Here is a 21,448-nt window from a genome sequence, read left to right on the forward strand (position 1 = left end):
AAAATTTTAATATAAGAAAATAAAAGTGGATATAAATTACATCAAAATTATGCATACAGGGGTGCCTGGGTGACTTAGTTGGTTAAGCATCTGATTCTTGATTTCAGCTCAGGTCACAATCTCAGGGTCATGAGATTAAGCCCCGTTTAGGGCTCTGTGCCCAGTAGGAGTCCGCTTGAAGATTCTCCCTTTCCCTCTGCCCTTTCCGCCCCTGCCCTGACATACACGTCTCTCTCAGTCTCTCTCTCTCAAGTAAATAAATCTTTAAGGGGATCCCTGGGTGGCGCAGCGGTTTGGCACCTGCCTTTGGCCGGGTCTCCAGGATCGCGCCCCACGTCGGGCTCCCGGTGCATGGAGCCTGCTTCTCCCTCTGCCTGTGTCTCTGCCTCTCTCTCTCTCTCTGTGACTATCATAAATAAATAAAAATTAAAAAAAAATAAATCTTTAAGAAAAAATTCTCTCCCTCTCCTCTGCCCCTCCTCCCATTTTCCCTCTTAAAAAAAAAAAGAAAAGAAATATCAGATTATGAAAACAATTTTAAAAATTATACATACATATTACAATGTCTATTGCAAGAAGAGGAAAAGAGAAAAGAGATGCTGTATTTGGTGATGGGATTATGGGTAACATCCTTTACACGCTGCCTTAAAACTAAGTCAATATATGTTTTTACAGCAGGAAGAAATTTACATTTATGTCTATCAAGTGACAACATATAAAGTTTCGAACAAAGTTGGTTTGACAACACTTCTGTTATTACTCAGACATTTCCAGGTTATTGGCACCATGGGAGCAGTGTTATTGCCAGATCATCTAAGGAGCTGGTTGTAGAGTATCATTTTACTTTCCCTGGGCTAAAATTATTATGCGGGGCTTCCTATACCAGCTGTTCCCACCTACACACCTAGCCTTGCCTTTGTTAGGATAAGTTTACCCTTCAAAAATTAGTTTCACCATTACCTCCTTTTGGAATTATTTTTGGAACCCAGTTCTGGGTGTTTTCTGTAGTCAGAGCATCCTGTCTACTCTGTCATAGCTTGCAGCTAGGTGTGGTTTACGTGGTATTTTCCATTCTCTAAGCTTATTGGAAGAAAAGACTTGTTTTTTGACTCTAAATCTTCAGCATCTAATGTTGTTTCTAGCACTTAGAAGATCCTCAGTTCGGAACTTTCTAGAGAACATTCCCCACAAGACTGACATGAACATCAATTTGGTAGAGACCTCCTTATTATGGAATAGAAATAGCTGGCCATCAAAGCTTGATAACACTATACATTCCAATTGCATTTATTTATTGTAGTTATATGCTTCAAATTCCTGTTATGATCTAGACTTATTTAATACTAGCTATATGATAGTGGATGATATAAAAACTCTGCCTGCAAGTGGCTGATGTTCTGGAGGGATCACTAGGCATGAGTGTATATTACTATCCTGCCTGGACTCACCCTTCCTTCCTTCCAGTCCACTTCCATACACCATCAGCAAGCCAGGTTTGCAGCTTGTCTTCACTGCACATTCTCCACCCTTAGGACTCTTAACTCTGAGTTTGTGTTCCCTGACCACAAGGTCAAGTTCCCCCCATCTCCCCATCAATTTCTGAATATTCAGTTTACCTTATTGCTTACTCCTGTTCCTCTATCTTCCAGGCCACCTGCTCTGTGTCCACCTCCCTACTGAGCCTGGACCTTAGGGGCAGGTCTTTGGGTCATTCTCAGCACTGCTTCAGAACTTCTTATTACTTTAACAATCCCCAAACCTTGGTAACCCTCAGTCAGTTCTATTATCCTCTAGATTCTATAATCTTTGTTTTATCTTTTTTGTTTTTGTTTTTTTTTTTTGTTTTGTTTTATCTTTTTAAATTGATTTTCTTTTGTTGAAGTGAAATTGACATAGAATATCATGTTAGTTTCAGGTATGCATCATAGTGATTCAGTATTTTTATACATTATGAAATGATCCCCATGGTAAGTCTAGTCACCATCTGTTGCCATGAAGAATTATTACTGTACTATTGACTGTATTACTTATGCTGTACATTATATCCTCATGACTTATTTATTTTATAACTGGAATTTTGTAATTCCTAATCCTCTTCATCTATTTCACCCGCACCTTCAACCTTCTCCCTATCTCTGGTAATCATTAGTTTATTTCCTGTATATATGAGTCTGTATCTGTTTTGTTTCGCGTATTTATTTTGTTTTTTGGATGTCACATATAAGTAAAATCATACAATATTTGTCTTTCTCTGTCTGACTTATTTCCCTTAGCATAATACCCTCTAGGTCCACCCATGATGTCATGAATGGCAAGATTTCATCCTTTTTTTATAACTGTATATATACAATGGATATCATTGTGGTATATGCCACATCTTCTTTGGTCATTCATCTATTGATGAATACTTCGTTTGCTTCCATCTCTTAGCTATTGTAAATAATGCTGCAGTGAACATAGGGGGGCATAGATCTCTTCGAACTGGTGTTGGGTTATCTTCAGGTAATTACCCAGAAGTGGGATTGCTGGATTATATGGTAGCTCTATTTTTTTTTTTAAGTGGGCACCACGCCCAGCATGGATCCCAATGTGGGGCCTGAAGTCACGACCTGAGATCAAGACCTGAGATCAAGAGTCAGATGCTTAACTGACTGAGCCACCCACAATTGCCCCAGTAGCTCTATTTTTAATTTTGTAAAGAACTTCCATACTCTCTTCCATAGTGGCTACACCAATTTATATTCCCATGAACAGAGGATGAGGGTTACCCCTTATAAGCTTTTTTTTTTTTTTTTTTTAGTACATTATAGAACCATACTGAAAAAGAAGACTCTAGATTCAATCTTTTTATTTGGAGCAGATCTATATGTTAAGAAATTTATTTGGAGCAGATCTATATGTTAAGAAATTCTCCTCTTCTTCCTCCTCCTCTTTTTATGTGCTTCCTCCCTCTCCTCCTCTGACTCTTCTCCTGAAAATGCATTCCTCAAAGTCTTTGACTTCAATAATATAAATAAAATCAAGATACAAAGTTGCACATGAAATGTGACTTTTATTGTGTAGAATTCTCAGAGGCATATGAACTGAAGAATAGTGACAGTAAATACATTAAAAATCTTTGTCAATGTTGTCTTTAAGTGGTAGCATTTTTTATTACTTTTCTGTATTCATTTTTCTCTTTTCCAAAATTTTCTAGAAGGAGCATGTAATTCTTTTTAAATCATTAAAAGTGGACACAATAAAGAATAGAAACAGTAGAAGATTATGTTAATAAAAAGGCAGGTAGAAACAGGAAAAATATTTATCTCTTGATGTTTGATCTAGGGCACTGAGATGGACTGTGCCAACTGCCTTGGCATACTATAATGCCTTGTGAATATTGGTTGTTAAGGAAGACTGAGGAGTCCAGAGTGCATTTCCAGGGCCAAAGGTCAACAGCACAAACTAAGTTTTAGAAGTGGGTGAAGAGACCATATACCATCCCCCAGAGACATGATTGAATTTGAAGCAGATTATTTCTCGTCTCTTTTGAAAAGAGTGCTATCAGTATCTTAGCTGATTCTGGGCATGGGGGAGATAATTTATTAGATATTTGGATGTCTGATAACCTCATGGAGCAAAGTGAGAAAAATAATTACTTGAACTTCCTTTACCTTTTTATAGAAGTAAGTGGTTTGTTTCTCTAAACCTTGATGGATAGGAGCAAGAAATACAACGTTCATTCCTTTTAGGCCAAAGACTTAGTACAAGAGCAAAAAAAGGTCATAAAACTTCCATCAGTTAGTTGTTGCAGATGTACAATGATGCTGGCAGCTCCCCATAGCTATTGAAGACTTATTAGTACTTAGGAAAACTGCCCCCCAGAGTTCCATTTGGCTGTGGTCACTCACAGTGAATAGAGTCTGTTGAGTGAAGGGTATAATTGCACCCTGTACTGGAGAAAAGTAGATGTTGCTGTATCAGTGCCAAGTCAGCCCACACTTAGTTGGCATGCATGGGGAGACTCATGAGGGATGCTGTCTCTGTTCTGAGGGGGCTTTGCCAATTAAGCATCTTAGCTTGCAGAGGTTATAATGATAGGTCTTGAGATGAGAAAAAAATTATAACCTCCCTGTTTATGTGCTCTGCATCTGTGACTTTACCCTATTTGTATTCAAATATGTTTTTGCAGTTTTGGTGCTGAATGAGGGTGAGATTTGGTGCCATTTGGAACATAGAAGATACACTCAGTGTCTCTCTTGGCAAGAGAAAAGAAGATCTGAGGAAAAGTCTTAGAGCTTGTTCACTATTGGCCTTTCCTGTTTTGATTGTCTATCCCATCACTTATTCTGCCTTTCAGTTTATTTCCTTTGTCTATTAGGGACAGTGGCAAGTGTTAGCACAGAAGAGTTTCGGGGAAGATATGAACATTTAGAGAGATTTGGGTAGAGATAAGGAAGTATAAAATGGTGGATGACTCACTTTTCAGGATAGGACCTATAAAAAAATAGTCATACTAGCCACTTCTCTTTTAGGATTTGAATTCATTTGTCACATGGCATCTGTTACACCAGTATTCAAATACTCAAGTGTGAGCTGTGTCCGGCGGGGATGAGTTGGCATCTCAAAAAACAAATTTGTGTCTGAATTTGAGTCTAAATCCAATCTCGACACAGCATCAGTGTCCACCCCTCAGATTCTCAGGGATCACTTTCCTGCAGTCAAGACAGGGATAGAGGAAGCTCCCTGGTAGGAGGTGTAGGTAGAAGTAAGACATATTGGAAAGAGAAAAGGTTTGGAGTCAAGTGCCATTTTCAAGTTCAGGCTTCACACCAACTAGCTGTGTGATCTTGGGGAAGTCACCTCATCCTTCTGTATGCTTTGTTTCCTCATCTGTGAAAGAGGGATACAGTACCTACTTGACAGGATTTTGTTAGGACTGAATGTGATGCTACCTGGAAAGCATCAGGCACTGAGTGAATTGTGGTGGCAGCATTGGTGGTGGGTGGTGGTGGTTGTCCGCAGTAATGATGGACATTTAATGAAAGATTAGTGCTGAGGAGAATTCCACTGGAAGAAAACATGTTGAACTGTGAAGTTAGGCACAGGCAGTCCAGAGACAGTTACCTGTCGATGTCTTTGTTCCGAGGCTGGTGCTACTTGTGAAACCCTACCATTTAAAAGTTCTCAGAGCCAGAGCTTCACACATTAGAGAAAGGAGGCCATAGTTCTCCTTCCAACCCTTTTCTATCTGCAAGTATTGAATGTAGTAGATACAAAATAAAAATGCAAAAAATCGATCTCTGAACATCAGAAAAATTTTTATTTGAACCAGAATTTAGTAACTCATGCCAAATGAGCTTGAAGAATATAGGAATTAGAGGGCACCTGGGTGGCTCAGTGCCTGTTGAGGTCTGTCTGCCTTTGGCTCAGGTCATAATCCTAGGGTGCTGGGATCAAGTCCCCCATTGGGCTCCAGTCCCCCATTGGGCTCTCTGCTCAGTGGGGAGTCTGCTTCTCCCTCTATTCCTCTTCTCTGCACATACTTTTTCTCAAATAAATAAATAAAATATTTAAAAAAAGAATATAGGAATTAGAATGTGTGTTTGGTTCAGTGTCCAGTGCTGAGGAGGACCCCAATTAACAGCAAACTTCAACAATCTTCCTGTCACACCATATAAGCCCCACTCTTTGAGAAGATCAGAATGTTCCTAATCTCCTACATTGTTTATCTTTTATTGAGGGCTTCATTAGAAGGGCAATGTAAATTGGATCAAAATACATTCTCTTTTTTAAAAAATAAGAATTAACCTTTTAGGGGCACTGGATGGCTCAGCTGGTTAAGCATCCACCTCTTGATCTCAGCTCAGGTCTTGATCTTGGGGTCATGAGTTCAAGATCTATGTTGGGCTCCATGCTAAGTGTGGAGCCTAGTTAAAAAAAAAAAAAAGAATTAACCTTTTAGTATAAAATAGTAAAAGAAGAAAATAAAAAAAGACAGATATTCACTTGAATTTTCTACCATCCTAAACCTCTAGCTTTATCTTTTGTGCAGATTCTCTTCTAGTCCATATATATAGATATTTTTTACTACAGTACAAATCTTAGTCCTGATCCATCCTTGCATGACATTTTAAAATCATCTTTGGGGGTTCTAAGTAGTTACATAAAGCTGTGTTAGAGGAGGGAAGTACAAATGAAGAAATGGTCTTCACGCTTGACTTCCCTTAATACTCCTGCCTGAGGGTTAGAGCTTGGAGAAAGAAGGCTCAAAGAGAAGGAAAGGTAGAAACATTTGGGAGGACAGTCCTGGGGATAGTTTATGCCTACTCAGGCAGGAGTAAGGATAGATTCAGTGTTCTGTTTTCTGCATATTTCCTAGCTACCTGCCCCCCCAACCAGGACAAAATTAACTGCTATCTCATTTATGTTCTGAAATCTCTGTTTTAAATCTCATTATTCATGTAATTATCTCATTGAATCCTATCTGCCTTCCTCAGTAGATCCTAGTATCTTGATGAGGTATATTTCTTTTTCACCTTTATGTTCCCAGGACTTGCCATATAAGCCACTTCTCAATAAATGTTTATGAAAAGTAATGGAAAAAAAAAACTAAAAATAGCAATCATGGCCCAGGTTTTTGCTCCAAGTACTGCTATAGCAGATTGTTTTTCCCCCTTCTGCATTTTTGTTTATAACAACAACAACAACAATAAAAAGCTATATAAGGGCAGCCCCAGTGGCGCAGCGGTTTAGCGCCGCCTGCAGCCCGGGGCGTGATCCTAGAGGCCCTGGATCGAATCCCACGTCAGGCTCTCTGTATGATGCCTGCTTCTCTCTCTGCCTCTCTCTCTGTCTCTATGAATAAATAAATAAAATCCTAAAAAAAAAAAAAAAAGCTATATAAAAGAAGTCTGAAACATTTGCATCCAAGAGATAGCCTTTGTCCCTACACTAGAGATCTTAAACAAGAGTGGCAGTAAGTGATGAAGGAGGAGACCCAGACAGTGTGGGGCTCCAACAGCCTAACTGGATATGATTGCCCTGGAGAGAGGACCTGAAAATAAGTGTCCCTTTGGGAGTTTGGACACTCATATCGGAAGCAATATTCCTCAGCTAAAATGTTTACTAGGTGAGACCAAGGAGAAGAAAGTACTAGGGATGGACTGGATGGACATCAGCTCCTTAGAAATAATTTGGGGGGTGACTTTTGTCCTGGGATACCACCATCTCATACTGTTCAGAGACTGTTGCACAACCTGCTTTGTAATGTAAAGTTGTATGGTTGCCATCTTGTCATTGCTCATGAATAATATGGTCCAATAACATGATCTGTTGCTCTTCGCAGTCTACAAATGAAACAGGCCAAAATACAAGGCAATAACACTAAATGTGCAGTTTGCAAAGGAAGACCAATGACTTCCCTATAGAAAATATCTCTCTGCAGGCTCCATCCTAGTGTTACCCTTTGGTAAGGAAGGAAGACCCACATTTCTACGCTTCCCCACAATGTTAGGAGAGAATAGACAATTGGCACCAGTGAGCTGCTTACATTTTGGAAAAGAGCTATGTCAGTGTGGCCATTTTTAAGCAAAGCAAAATTGAGTGCTTGGATATTCCTGACATAATTAAAACTACTATATTTAGGAAATTACTGGAAAAAATCCTCAGAGCACAGTTTGACAGCAGCAGAGTATCAGAGTGTAGCAGATGGCTCTGAAAGAATCAATTATTTTCTGTTTATTTTCAACCTAATCACCCTGGGAAACTGTAGGAAAAGTTAGTAATATGGGATATCGGATGTTGATGTGTTGTTTGAGTCCAGTATCTTCTTAGCTACTTATCAGCAAATCAAGAAATCATGAGCAAGATACCATGCAGAAATTGAGCAGGCAAACAGCTTGTGGGTGGGTTGTACTTGGAAAATGCCTGGTTCTTCAAATTAAGCAAGAGAGTGGCTTGGCAAAATTTAATAACTGTAACTTCAGTAGAATTGGTATCAGTATTAACAGATTGAAGAAGGAGAGAGAAAAAGGATAAGGCTCATTGGGGTATATTTATACCTAACATTGAGTTCATTTATACAGGAATACCACTTAAGGTAAAAGTATCTTGGGAGAAAGATTGTATATGTACATTTATGGGGGAGAGCTGTGACTGCCCTGGTGAACCATATGCTAGCTGAGCATGAGTCATTCATGGTCTGATGTTAAAAAATAAATCTACAAACACTTCAGTTTCAGAAACTAGGACAAGGCCATACGAATGTTTTCCAGGTTTGGGTAATATGGAAGAATTTACCAACACATATATATTACTGCTTCACAAAGCTGTGTGCATGTGCATATATGGCATAGGTTGGAGTCTGTCTCTAGTATATCTCAATTCTCTTTGCACTTTGGTTTATTAGATGTTGTCACAAATTGCAATCCCCTAGACATATACCTTGTGTTTCTTCACTATGAACCCCTTCCCTGGGGGAGCATCAAATTCCTTCCCAACCTTTTGGAGCAGATGATGAGCAATAAGAGAAGGAACTTGAGCTGTTAATAGAGTTAAAGTGATTTTTAAAAATCTCCTGAGACTATAAGGATGGCCATTAACTCAGTACCCATCCAAAGTGACCTCTATCTTTCCATTTATTGATTCATAGTGGGCAGACAGCTAGCTCAGAGAGAGTGTAGGTGGGCTGGAGAAGCTAAAGTATCTCATGGGGCCTAGATGCATTGCCTTGTAATCTACTCCTGATCTATAATGTGGAATCTTCAGAGCAAAGAGGATTGAATGAGATCATGTCTGGAAAGTTCTCCAGATCCTTGGAAAGTATTAAAAGGAGTTTTATGGTTAAGTGTCTATTGGAATAGAATTGCAAAATTACAGCGAGGGACCTTAGAAAAATCCATGTACTTCTTTTACAAATATTTGAGGAAACTGAAGCCCAAGAGGTGAAAGTGATTTATGAACCCGTTTTAGTAGTTTATCATCAAAGATTAGTGAATTGCATGCTGAAGCAAATAGGTTACCCAAGACTGTGTCTGTGTTTTGTTTTTTTGTTTTGTTTTGTTTTTTAATACAGTATACAGCATGGTGGTATTTCAGATTAATAATATAGTGATTCCACAAGTTTAGATATTATGTTCAGCAGGAGTGGAGCTACCATCTGTCACCATACATCACTATTATAATATCATTGACTATATTCCCTGCACTGTACCTTTCATCCCTCTGACTTATTCATTCCATGACTGGAAGACTGTATCTACCACTCCTTTTCACCCATTTTGCTCTCCCCTCCACCCTTCCCTCTGGCAACCATCAGTCTATTCTCAATATTTATAGGTCCGATTCTGCATTTTTTTTGTCTATTCATTTGGGGTTTTTTTAAGATTCTACATATGAGTGGAATCATATTTGTCTTTCTCTGACTGACTTATTTCACTTGACATAATATCTTCTAGGTCCATCCATGTTGTCTCAAATGACACATCATCCTTTTTTGGCTACATAATCTTCCATTGTGTTTATATACCACATATTCCTTATCCATTCTCAAGACTATGCATTAAAGCAGAAATGAAATTCTGTCTGCGCTTAATCTATACCGGGTAACAGCCCCAGAGACCTACACAGAGCCAGGGAGGTATCATTGAGTATACGAGCTAGGACTGCAGAGATAGGACAGGGACTGTGGCAATCTGGAGATCATATATTTGTTCTGCTGAAAGGCAGGTTATCCCCCTAGATGGGAAGGCAGGTCCTGTGTTGCTAGACCCATTCATTTTTTTTTAAGATTTTATTTATTTATTCATGAGAGACACACCGAGAGAGAGGCAGAGACACAGGCAGAGAGAGAAGCAGGCTCCATGCAGGGAGCCCATGTGGGACTCGATCTGGGACTCCAGGACTATGCCCTGGGCCAAAGGCAGATGCTTAACTGCTGAGCCATCCAGGGATCCCTGACCCATTCATTTTCTAAGAGAAGCTAGAAGTGGGTCAGCCTCATGCTGACCAAATAGAAGCAGGTTGGCTGGCTGAACTTGGCCTGAGGGATAACCGTGTTCCTGATGGCAGATGCACACTTACTGGCCTGAGTCTGCAGGCTTAGTACAAAGGAATCCATTCAATTGCTGAACAGCAGCAGCTGAGTGTAGGTTTTCTCCCCACAAATGTTTCAAGACATTGTTCTGGCTGATGGCTTCAACATCCTTCCCTTACTTTATCTCAACAGTGGGGGATTCGTAAGTAGTACCTTCATCTCTTTAGCTGTTCCACTCTCAGGGAAAGTTTCTTTTTTTTTTTTTATTTATTTATGATAGGCACACAGTGAGAGAGAGAGAGGCAGAGACACAGGCAGAGGGAGAAGCAGGCTCCATGCACCGGGAGCCCGACGTGGGATTCGATCCCGGATCTCCAGGATCGCGCCCTGGGCCAAAGGCAGGCGCCAAACCGCTGCGCCACCCAGGGATCCCTCAGGGAAAGTTTCTAATGAGAGGTAGTGACAGGAAAGAGGCAGATGATCTAGAGATCTGCTTTTGAATAATAAAAAAGTCACCAAGTGGTGTGTGTGTGTGTGTGTGTGTGTGTAGTCCAGTGTGCCTTGTCTGGGACTTTGATGTCCATCTGGAACTTAACAAAGTGAAGATTCATGCCAACATCCAGCCCTGAGGCCCAGAAGGAAGAACGGCAATTTCTAAACAAATGCCAATCTCTCTCCTGCCACCCTGTGAGTGTCTTCTGGCTTTGAAAAAGAGAAGCCCTCTCAATCTCTGTCTGCAGAACTCTTTTTGAAACAACGAACTGGGTGTACCCAAGAGTTTAAGGAATAAATGGGATGTTGAAAGCATCTCTCTGTAAGATTATTGCAATCCGCTCTGTTTCAGCCTTCCCCACCCAAACAGTCTGTTGTCAAAATAATAGCCAGGCCTTTTAAAACATTCAGCACTCAGGTCACCCCTCTTTTTGACTCACAAGATTCCAGTGGCTAAATGCTTCTCAACAGCCTGAAAGGCCTTATACAATCTGACCCCTTACACAGCCTTCCCATTACTTCCTAGACCTCACCTCCTCCTGCTTCCTCACCATGTGCTCACTCTGCCCAGCCATATTGGCCTCCCTTCTGCTCCCAGACACTCTGGCATGCTCCTTCCTGTGAGCCTTTGTATTTAATGTTCTCTACGTAGAAGACTCTTTGCCCCAGTACCCCCATGACTACCCCTATTGCTTCTCAGAGAAATCCTGCCTACTGAAAATGTCAATCCCTTCCTCCTTGCCATACCTCCAGCACTCCTTCTCTCCATTCCTTTCTTCAATTTTTTATAATTACTCTCCATAGTTTATTTATTCATTTCCCCTTAAGTTCCATGAGTATAGGCATTTTTGTCTGTTGTGTTTACTGCCATATTCACGGTGCTTAAAACAGTGCCTAAAAACATAGTAGGTGCTTGACAAGTAACTTGTTGACTATATTTTGAAAAAAAATTTCCCTCCTGTGCTAAGGATGGTGACTTTCACTGTGCTGGGCACAGACATCTCTTGCTACTGAACCATGGTATTTTTAACATTACCATTATTAGACTATCTGGATTCCAAGTTTTCTGAGTCAATTCTACTTCCTACCTTCCTAAGAAGAGGTTTTCTGCTTATCTCCATCTCCAATGTCTTTTCTTAGTTAAAACTATCACAACTTCTTGCTCTTTCCCACCACTTGGATTCCCTCCACAGGTCTCACTCAGCAGCCAGAATCATCTATCTATCTATCTATCTATCTATCTATCCATCCATCTATCATCTATTTATTCTATTTTATTTTTAAAGATTTTATTTATTTATTTATGAGAGACACAGAGACAGGCAGAGGGAGAAGCAGGTTCCATGCAGGAAGCCTGATGTGGGACTCGATCCCGGTAGTCCCGGATCACACCCTGAGCCAAAGGCAGACGCCTAACTGCTGAGTCAGCCAGGCGTCCCAGAATGATCTATTTAAAAGCTAAATCTGGTCATTTACCACTCACTCCCTCATTTAAAAATCCTTCAGTAGTTTCCCACTGCCCTTTACATAAAACTCAGTATCCTTACCCCATCCCACAAGGTCTTGCATGGTCTGGTGGCAACGCTGGTTTTCTCTGTTCTTCTATCAGTTTTAACTTCCTTCCCAACTTGGGGTCTTTGCTGTTCCCTCATAATAAAATTGTTTATCCAATGGCTATCTTTACATGTATTTATTGAGGATGGAAGCCCTTCCTGTGGGGTTTGTATTTGTATCTCCCACACTGAACACTGCCATTGGTACATAGTAGGAGCTTAATGAATACTTGTGGAGAAATAAAACAGAACACAGGTGTCTTGCCACCCCAGGGATGGGGTCCCCAGGGGACCATGTGGGGTAGTCTCTCATTAATTAACAATATGTTTCTCTCCACAGAGATTACTTTGCAGAGGATGAAGGGGAGATGGTACCCAGAACAAGTCATGCAGCAGGTAAGGAGGCCCTGGGCCTTACCTTGATAAATTCTTGATTTCTTGCTGATCATAATTCCCCTTAAATTATAGACCCTTTAAAGTCATCATGGTAATTTTCTCAGACTTTCTGTGAATTTCCAGACTTGCACATATCGCTGTAACACAGATTCCTGCCTTCCCAGCACGATGCAGTACGATTATAATCAAAATACTTATGTGAACTCTTCATACTTTTAAGGATTCTGTAATTGCAAAGTTAAAGTCTCTTGTAAGGGCAGCCCGGGTGGCTCAGCGGTTTAGCGCTGCCTTCAGCCCAGGGTGTGATCCTGGAGACCCGGGATCGAGTCCCACGTCAGGCTCCCTGCATGGAGCCTGCTTCTCCCTCTGCCTGTGTCTCTGCCTCTCTCTCTCTCTCTCTGTGTCTCTCATGAATAAATAAATAAAATCTTTAAAAAAAAAATAAATAAAGTCTCTTGTAAAAAGATTAAAATAGATTCTGCCACTAAGATGAAATCTCTCCTCATATACCATTAAGATGGGTACAATAATAGTGTCAACTTCATAAGTGAGATTAAGTGAGAGGAGCTCTTTGTACAGTTTATCAAGGAATAAGCACCCAGCAGATATTATTAATATTATTAATGTATTCATAATAATATCATATCATTAGCCAGGGATCCACTTGAATTATGAAACCAAAGTGAAGATAAGTCTCTTTTGGGGAATGTTTTTCACAAAGACTTTTAATTATTTAAGAATTCTACTTACTTTGCTAAGTGATTTGCTTTTTTCATACCAGCCTTGAAGCACAGATGGTTCATATGACAACATGGAAAAAGTTTTTAATTTGAATGTGTTAAGGATTTCAGAGTCACTTGAAATTAGAACTTGTAGTTGTGGTTGTTAAATCTACAAATTCCAAGGATCTACCATACTCGTTTTGAAAATCAGGATCCTCCCATTTTGAGGTAAAAATCAAAGGGTAGAGATGATGCCTACTACAGGCAAGATATTAGATTGAGTGCTTTCATTTATCATTTCCATATATTTATTATTTCTATATTATCCATATAGAAGCTCTGTGAGGCAATATTGTTATTCCCATTTTTACCAAGGCAATGAGGTTCAGCCAAGTTAAGAGATTTGCCTAAACTCCCACAATTTGCAAGTGGTCAGGATTCATAACCAAGTTTCAAAAGACTCTTCTTTCATCACATTCCACTAATCTAACTATAATGTATTGTTCTATTTATTCAAAATATTTTCCATTCGATAGCCTGTTTAGTTTCACAGGCTAAATGTGGGAGAAATAATTCTTTCCAATTTCCCTTTAGTAGAGCATTTGCGTTGACTTAGAAATAATCTGAGTATCAACAAAACAGATGCAACATTACTATAATTATTAGTAATTTGCGATCATAAAGTGGTATGTAAGTAACAGAACAATTATTTTGTACAAGCTGAATCAAAAACAACTGAATATGAAAAAACACTATCTCTATTCATAACTAATTTGTGCCATGCCCCAATAAAACCTGCTTTAAATTTCTGTTCTGACTTAAACCCCCTATCTTCTACTGGGCAAGAAGAAAATACTACTGAAGACAGGGCTATCGAAAGATATACCTGATACTGTATTAATTTTACACAAATTAGGACACTGTACAGTGTCCAGTTTAAAAGCAAGTTATACAGCCCTTACATTGCAATGTTCTTTTTTTCTTTAAAATCAGTGGCGTAATGGGGAGTTAAATACTTTTAGACAAGAAAAAAAAAGCTGCACTGGAATCATCCTATTTCTCATGCTTGTTTTCTTCTACATCATACTTTATCTTCTGCATTTTTCTCCTTACCATCATCTTCCTGATCCTTTTTTGTCTTCCTCCTGTTTTTCTTTCTTTTCTTAGAGAAAAAATTCTGAGTCTATTGACTCCAAAGGAGACCTCTTTTTGTGCTCGTTCTGGCAAGTTTGCAGAAAGAAAAGGAAGGAGGGAGTGAAGGATGTTTGCTCCCATCCCGTGGCTTGCTTTTTCATTCTTAATTGTTTCCTTTGTGAGCAGAAGCCTTTTATTTTGATGTAGTCCTGCTTATTTATTTTTGCATTTGGTGCCTTTGCTTTCGGTGTCCCTGCATATATGGTTAATTAATTTTTGACAAAGGAGACAAGAATGTATGAGGAAGTAAGGAAAGAGAAAAGAAAAAAAAAAACAAAGGAAAGGACAGAAAAAGCATGTGATGACATTTTGCTTCTTGTATCCTTTGTTCAAAAGCGTGTGTCTAGTTAATTTTTCCTCAGTGAGGCGCAGAGTGACCCACAGCTCATTTTGCTCTTACTGGCACTGAGGCTGTCTGTGGAGTTCAGTGGATTGCAATGGCTGTCATTCTCTCTGACTTAAAAAAAAAAAAAAAAAAAGTGCAATTATAAAGGGTCATTGCTATCTTCTGTCAACCAAGAAAGAAAAGATGTATTTTTCTATTTCTTTTACCTGAGTCTACAATCTTAAACCCACCTCAATCCAATGTCTTCTGTATACTACGCTTAAAGGAAGTCCCAATTTCTTGCTTTTTCACAATGGTACTTCTCAAATGCAGGCAGAGGGTTAACAGCAACTTCATCCTCACTAGCTTCTCTCAGGGCAGTTCTTCCTTTGATAAATAGAATGATTGCATCTCTACCCCTTCCCTGTTTTCCCCTGACTCTTAGACCTGTTACAATTCTTTTGCTGCTAAAATCTTACAGTATTAGCATACAGCTAGGATGGTTGAGTGGGGAGAGCACTGGCATGGTTCTGCCACTTTTTAGCAACATGATCTTGATCAAGCACACTTTCTGAACTTTTATTTACTCGATAGTGAAATGGATTTCATAATCACATCAGTCTATTTCACTTGTGGTAGTAACTTTATAAACAAAATAATCTGTGTGAATATAATTCGTAGCCTATAATACATGTTAAAGATGTTGGTTGTAATAATTGCTATTATTCCTAAATGATAACCTGAAAAATTTTCTAGAGAGAGCCTTGTAGAGATACTTCTTAGCTAGTAGCTTGATTTGAGAGAGAAAGAGAGAGAGAGAAGCTATTTCAGTCATTTTTTTGTCATATGACAAACTGCCCTAAAACTTAGTGGCTTGAAACAGGAGTCAGGGATCCCTGGGTGGTGCAGCGGTTTAGCGCCTGCCTTTGGCCCAGGGCGTGATCCTGGAGACCCGGGATCGAATCCCACGTCAGGCTCCCGGTGCATGGAGCCTGCTTCTCCCTCTGCCTATGTCTCTGCCTCTCTCTCTCTCTCTCTGTGACTATCATAAATAAAAATTTAAAAAATTAAAATTAAAATAAAAAAAAGAAACAGGAGTCAGCAAACTATAGCCCATGAGCCAACTGTTAGTTTTTATAAATAAAGTTTTATAGCAACACAATTGTGCTCATTCGTTTACATATTGTCTGCACCTGCTTTGGGCTCCAAGGGCAGAGTTGAGTAGTTTTGACAGAGATGGTATGACACATGAGCCTAATATATTTACTATCTGGCCCTTTCAGGAAAAGTTTGCCCACCTAGAGCTTAAAACAACAATAATTTATATCTTGTATGTTGGTAAGCCGGTCATTTCCTCTGTTGGTCTCACTTGGGATCACTCAAATAGCTACAATCTTTTGAGAGCTTGACTGGGGCTGTGAGGTTCCAGGATGGCTTAATTCACATACCTGGCAGCCAGTGGACTGGCTGTCAGGTGGGGCATCTCCATTCCCTCTGTACTTGGCCTTTTCTCCTCCAGGAGGGTAAACTCGGGTACTTCACAGTAGAGTGGTCTTGAGGTTCTAAGAAGGCAAGAACAGAAATGGATGTCCTCTCAAAGACTTAGTTTCTAGAATTCATACAGTGACATTTTCATTATATTCTCTTGGTCAAAGCAATTCACTAAGCCAACCCAGATCCAAAGGCTAAAGAAAGAGACTACACCTCTTGATGGGGTAGCAGGAGTATCAAATCATAAAGAGGCACAGACATTAACTGGTGTGTTTCACTGGGGACCACTATTAATATGCTCAATCACAGGCTACTTTATGTGAACTGTTTCCATGTGGCCCAGAAGTGGTTTGTATTTTGCAGAAACCAAATTCTGCTGGATTGTGCCAGTTAGAATGATCATCATGCTACGGTTATAGAAAGTGTTTTGTTGTTCTCTTTTATTGGCAGCTTTTCTTAGTGACACTAAAGATCGAGGCCCTCCAGTGCAATCACAGATCTGGCGAAGTGGTGAAAAGGCCTCCTTTGGACAGACGCCTTCCTTGAGAGCATTTGAAAAACCCCCTCAGGTGCAGACCCAGGCTCTTAGAGACTTTGAGAAGGTAAGTCATGTGGGTGGATAATTGTTATCCTGATTAGAAGAAGCATCAAGGGATAGTGATGTCTCATAAAAATATGACCCATGGGGCAACCCCGGTGGCGCAGCAGTTTAGCGCCGCCTGCAGCCCAGGGCGTGATCCTGGAGACCCTGGATGGAGTCCCACGTCAGGCTCTCTGCATGGAGCCTGCTTCTCCCTCTGCCTGTGTCTCTGCCTCTCTCTCTCTCTGTGTCTCTATGAATAAATAAATAAAATCTTAAAAAAAATATATGACCCATGGCTTAGTCTGAATTATGGACATTCTTACCATAATGATGTCTCTTTTAAGAGTATATGTCCCAATGAATGCATGTACAAATACTCTGGTTCATGGACAATTGCCTGTACCAATGATTCTGTCTTTCCATTTTTATCCCTGGTTTACTTTTCCAATCAGTTAGGAAGTTTTGTTGTTGTTGCTGCTGTTTTTAGAGAGAGAGAGAGAAAGAGAGAGAGAGAGAAAGTGTGTGTGTGTGGGTGTGTGGGTGTGTGTGAGCCTGGGTAGAGGGGCAGAAGGAGAATGAGAATCTTAAGCAGGCACTCTGCCCAGCATAGAGCCTGACACAAGGCTCAATTCACAAACCTGAGATTGTGACCTGAGCCAAAATCAAGAGTTGGATGCTTAAATACCTGAGCTACCCGAGTGCCCAAATTAGGAAGTGTAAATGCTACCCTGAGAATCTGTAATGACCATAGTGAGCCCAGGAGACCTAGTCCAGTCAGCTGGCATTATATTCTCGGTGGCTGGCTTGGACCACTCTACATGTCTGGATACTGTCTGCAGTATAAGGTGGCCTCAGCCACAATCATTTGCTTCTCAAAAAGATTCTGACATTGTTGCTTGAAACTTTTTTTCAAGATTTTACTTATTTATTCATGAGAAACACAAAAAGAGGCAGAGACACAGGCAGAGGGAGAAGCAGGCTCCATTCAGGGAGCCCAGTGTGGGTGGGACTTGATCCTGAGATTCTGGTATCAGGCACTGAGCCAAAGGCAGATGCTCAACTGCTGAGCCACCCAGGCGTCCCTGTTGCTTGAAACTTCTGATTCAACTCTTGAAGTACTGTGTGTCTTGAGATGTTTATCCTTAGATTTGGCCAAGAGCCAAATTACTGATAATGTAATACAAGTCCCCACCTCCCTGTGCCCTGGATTGATCCCAGGAAGTCTGTACAATAGAACTTGTCTATTGGGATTTATATGACCTGGAAAGAGCACACAGGATTTCTTACATCCCAGGGTGCTAAAAAAAGAAATAGCTCTTTGGTGCCCCCTGGGGGTTTGCCCAAGGTTCAGGCCACACGAGTACTGTGTAAATAGGTGCTCAGATAGGTGGCTTCCTTTCATTCTTGGATTGATAGCTTTTGACATAAAATAATATAATTCCATGTTCCAAAAAGGGGCATAGAGCAGTGTTGACATGGGTTTACCCCCATAATTTGTGAATAGAGATGTTTCACAAGGACCTAATATACATCCTGCCAGTTAGTCCTGTGGACAAAGAACATGCTCATATAAACTGTGGCTGAGTATTAAAGAGCCTACTCTTAGTATTGGTGGATTTTTTTTTTAACTCAGTTGTCATGGATACTGTTGTGGGATTTTGTTTTGTTTGTTTTTTAAAGACACAGAGAGCCTGTGGGAATATTAAGTGGTTTTGAAGACTAAACCTCTTAACAGCTGTGTGGTGCTGGTGGTAGGAAGGGGAGTGCTAACAACCCCTCCTCTTTTTTTCACCTTTTGCATCTACTGCAGTGCAGAACAAGCAAGCAGAGCTGCAGTGCCCCCTCAAAGCAGGTGTATTCCTTTTGATTGAGAAGTGATTTGTAGCAGAGAAGTGAGGGAGCCACCTCTGCTGACAGAAAGAGTGGGGGGTGGGGTGGAGGGGCAGAGGGAAATGAACAGGATGGCACCATGCAGAAGAGTTCAGCTGACTTCTCAGATGTGACCTTTCCAAGTCCTTTCCCTCTGCAGCCTGGTAGAAGATGGAGGATTAGACCTCACTTTCTCAGGACTGGGAACCACTGACAGAAACCAAGGGAGGGCACAGAGAAAAGGCCAGCAAGGGATATTTTACATCTCTCTCTGTGTGTCAGGTAATAAATAACAATGAGATAACGACATACCCTTTTTGTCAGAAAGGTCATTGCCAGGGCTCATAGGAATTGTGATTTTCTTAGTGTCATAGACTGTATGTACCATAATGATAAGCCCTGACAGTTATTGAGTCAGAATGACTTTCCCATACAGCATCCTTGCCATGTGCTATCTCATGGGTCACCACCCCACCCCACTCCTGGCATATTTGGAATGAGTGAAATCAGAGCAGCATGTGGGTAATAAAAACTAGCATATGCCAGTCACTTTCTGCATTCCGGGTGCTGCTCCGAGTGTGTGCATTATTGTCTCATTTCATGCTCACCACAACCCTGGGAAGAAACATAATTACCATCCCAATTTACAAGAGGTACTTACTTTACAAGAAGTAAAGGCACAAAGAGAAACAAAGACACCTACCCAATGTCCCCTAACATGGTCCTAAAAAATTCATTATTTTTGTGACCCAAAACAGTGAGTACTTTCTAAGCTGGGGAGCATACTTGGCAAAAGTATGCAGGTAACTCGACTGGAACCATGAGCTCTTTCTACTTAGAGGAGCAGAGGGTGGTACTGTCTTCTCTAAGTAAACTGTAAATCTCCTTTGGATATTGCTGTGTTAATTCATTTGCCAGGATGAGAAACTGAGAATCAAGAAAAGTATGTTTGTTTTTAATGATGGGTTTAAAGGAAGACAGTGTTTCACTTAATGGGATGATAAAATTGTAAATGAAATATTTGACAAGGGTTATTAAGATAGTAACAGTAACTAACAATAATAAATAGTATTTATTTGGTGTTCCTTATATACCAGGCACTTTTTTGAGACACTTAACATATTTTATTTCATCTGTTTTTCAGTTCATTTTCCTAACTGATAAGATAGATGTTATTATATCCATTAGACCTGTGAGGACACCAAGCCTCAAATAACTTGTATAAAGCTGCACAGGTATAAAGTGGCTGAGCCAGGACAACCCCAGTGATTCTCAAGGTTCTTGGAAAATGAAAGGACCATTCAGAGAAGAGGCTACATTAGTGGAATGTGTACAGTTTGGTTTTACAGATAGAATCAAAATGGCATTTCCTAAATAAAATTCATAGAGGGGTGTGGGGTCTGTGGCTGTAAGTTCTAGGGGTGGCCTCCACTGCCTTCTCATGTTTACTCATTTTCTAATAATGCCGTCTTTAACATGAAAATGCCAGCAAAGCCAGCTGCAGTGTTTGCCTAGCGGCAGTCTGAAGCCAGCTTTCTCTGGCAGTCTCAACCCAACCACAGTGATTCAGCCTGTTGAGGCCCCACCCATGCTGGCAAATTTTTCCACTTGGATCTTGAAGTCTGTGGAGAGGGGGGGGCGGGGAAGCCCTAAAAGGGGCTCTTCTACCTTTATGAAGATCTGAGTTATCACAGTATGGGCTTCCTAGTCTAGATGTGAATCTGGCTCACGTCCCTGCTGCTTTTTAGGGCCAGCCATTCCCAGTGCCTCTTCAGTTGTTTCTCTGTCATTATGACCTTGGGAAAGGAATGTATCCGTTGACGTACACTCTCATTTAAAAAACAGAAAAAAGAAAAATGACATCTATGCTCCCCAAACCACAGTGCCCCAAGCATACTGGTTTTATTTTCATTGGCGTCTTGAGACATTCAAAAAATTGTTGGATGAACAAGGAAAGGCAGGGGCAGTCCTAAACTTTGAGCAACCATAAGCACAGAATTCTTTCTTTCTTTCTTTTTTTTTTTCTTTCTTTCTTTCTTTCTTTCTTTCTTTCTTTCTTTCTTTTCTTTCTTCTCTCCTCTTCTTTCTTTCTTCCTTTCAGAGAGAGAGCATGTGCAAGCCCTTGAACTGGGGTGAGGAGGGGGGAGGGGCAGAGGGAGAAGGAGAGAGACAATCTTAAGCTGATTCCACACCCAGCATGGAACCCCATGCAGGGCTTGATCTCATGACCCTTGAGATCATGACCTGGAAATTAAAAGTCAGAGGCCTAATCGACTGAGCCACCTAGGTGCCCCTCTTTTTCTTTTGTTTTTAAAAGATTTTATTTTTAAGTAATCTCTATACCCAATGTGGGGCTCAAGCTCACAACCCCAAGGTAAAGAGACACATGCTCTACCAACTGAGCCAGCCAGACACCCTAAATTTTTTTTTTCTTTTTAAACATGACTTTTCAGAGGGATTCCATAGTCATTCTATAAAACTTTCGAAGTGTTTTCATTCCTAAGCAACATTACCAAAGATTATATATCAGATCAACCTTTCTTTTTCTTTTCCTTAACTCTTGAGTAAAAGGAATGATTCTGAGTGCTATAGAGGATGTAGAGTAGTTACCATTCTCAAAGAGCTGTGCAATCTGATGAGGAGCAGAAGAAATTTAAATTACACAAGATTTAGTTGAAATAGCATCTAAGGCAACAATTGGAGAAACATCACAAGATTAGAGGAATTGCCAAACCAGTCTTTATTTATTTTTTTAAAGATTTATTTATTTCTTTATTCAGAGAGAGAGAGAGAGAGGCAGAGACACCG

General features: G+C 40.3%; 1 protein-coding gene across 14 annotated transcripts in view; it reads left to right on the forward strand.

Moving 5' to 3' along the window:
• Positions 1-21,448, forward strand: part of PDE4DIPP2 (phosphodiesterase 4D interacting protein) — a 224,251-nt gene that overhangs the window by 45,868 nt on the left and 156,935 nt on the right. For all 14 annotated transcript variants that reach the window (XR_005372682.1, XM_038561938.1, XM_038561936.1 and 11 more), the window contains exons 2-3: positions 12,401-12,456; positions 16,639-16,790. Coding sequence is in view for 13 of the 14 variants with exons in the window: in XM_038561938.1 (XP_038417866.1) it covers positions 12,401-12,456; positions 16,639-16,790 (208 nt within the window). In the remaining variant the exon portion in view is untranslated. The remainder of the gene's footprint in view (positions 1-12,400; positions 12,457-16,638; positions 16,791-21,448) is intronic.

The sequence above is a fragment of the Canis lupus genome, chromosome 17 (genome assembly GCF_011100685.1).
Source record: "Canis lupus familiaris isolate Mischka breed German Shepherd chromosome 17, alternate assembly UU_Cfam_GSD_1.0, whole genome shotgun sequence".
NCBI classification, from domain to species: domain Eukaryota; kingdom Metazoa; phylum Chordata; class Mammalia; order Carnivora; family Canidae; genus Canis; species Canis lupus.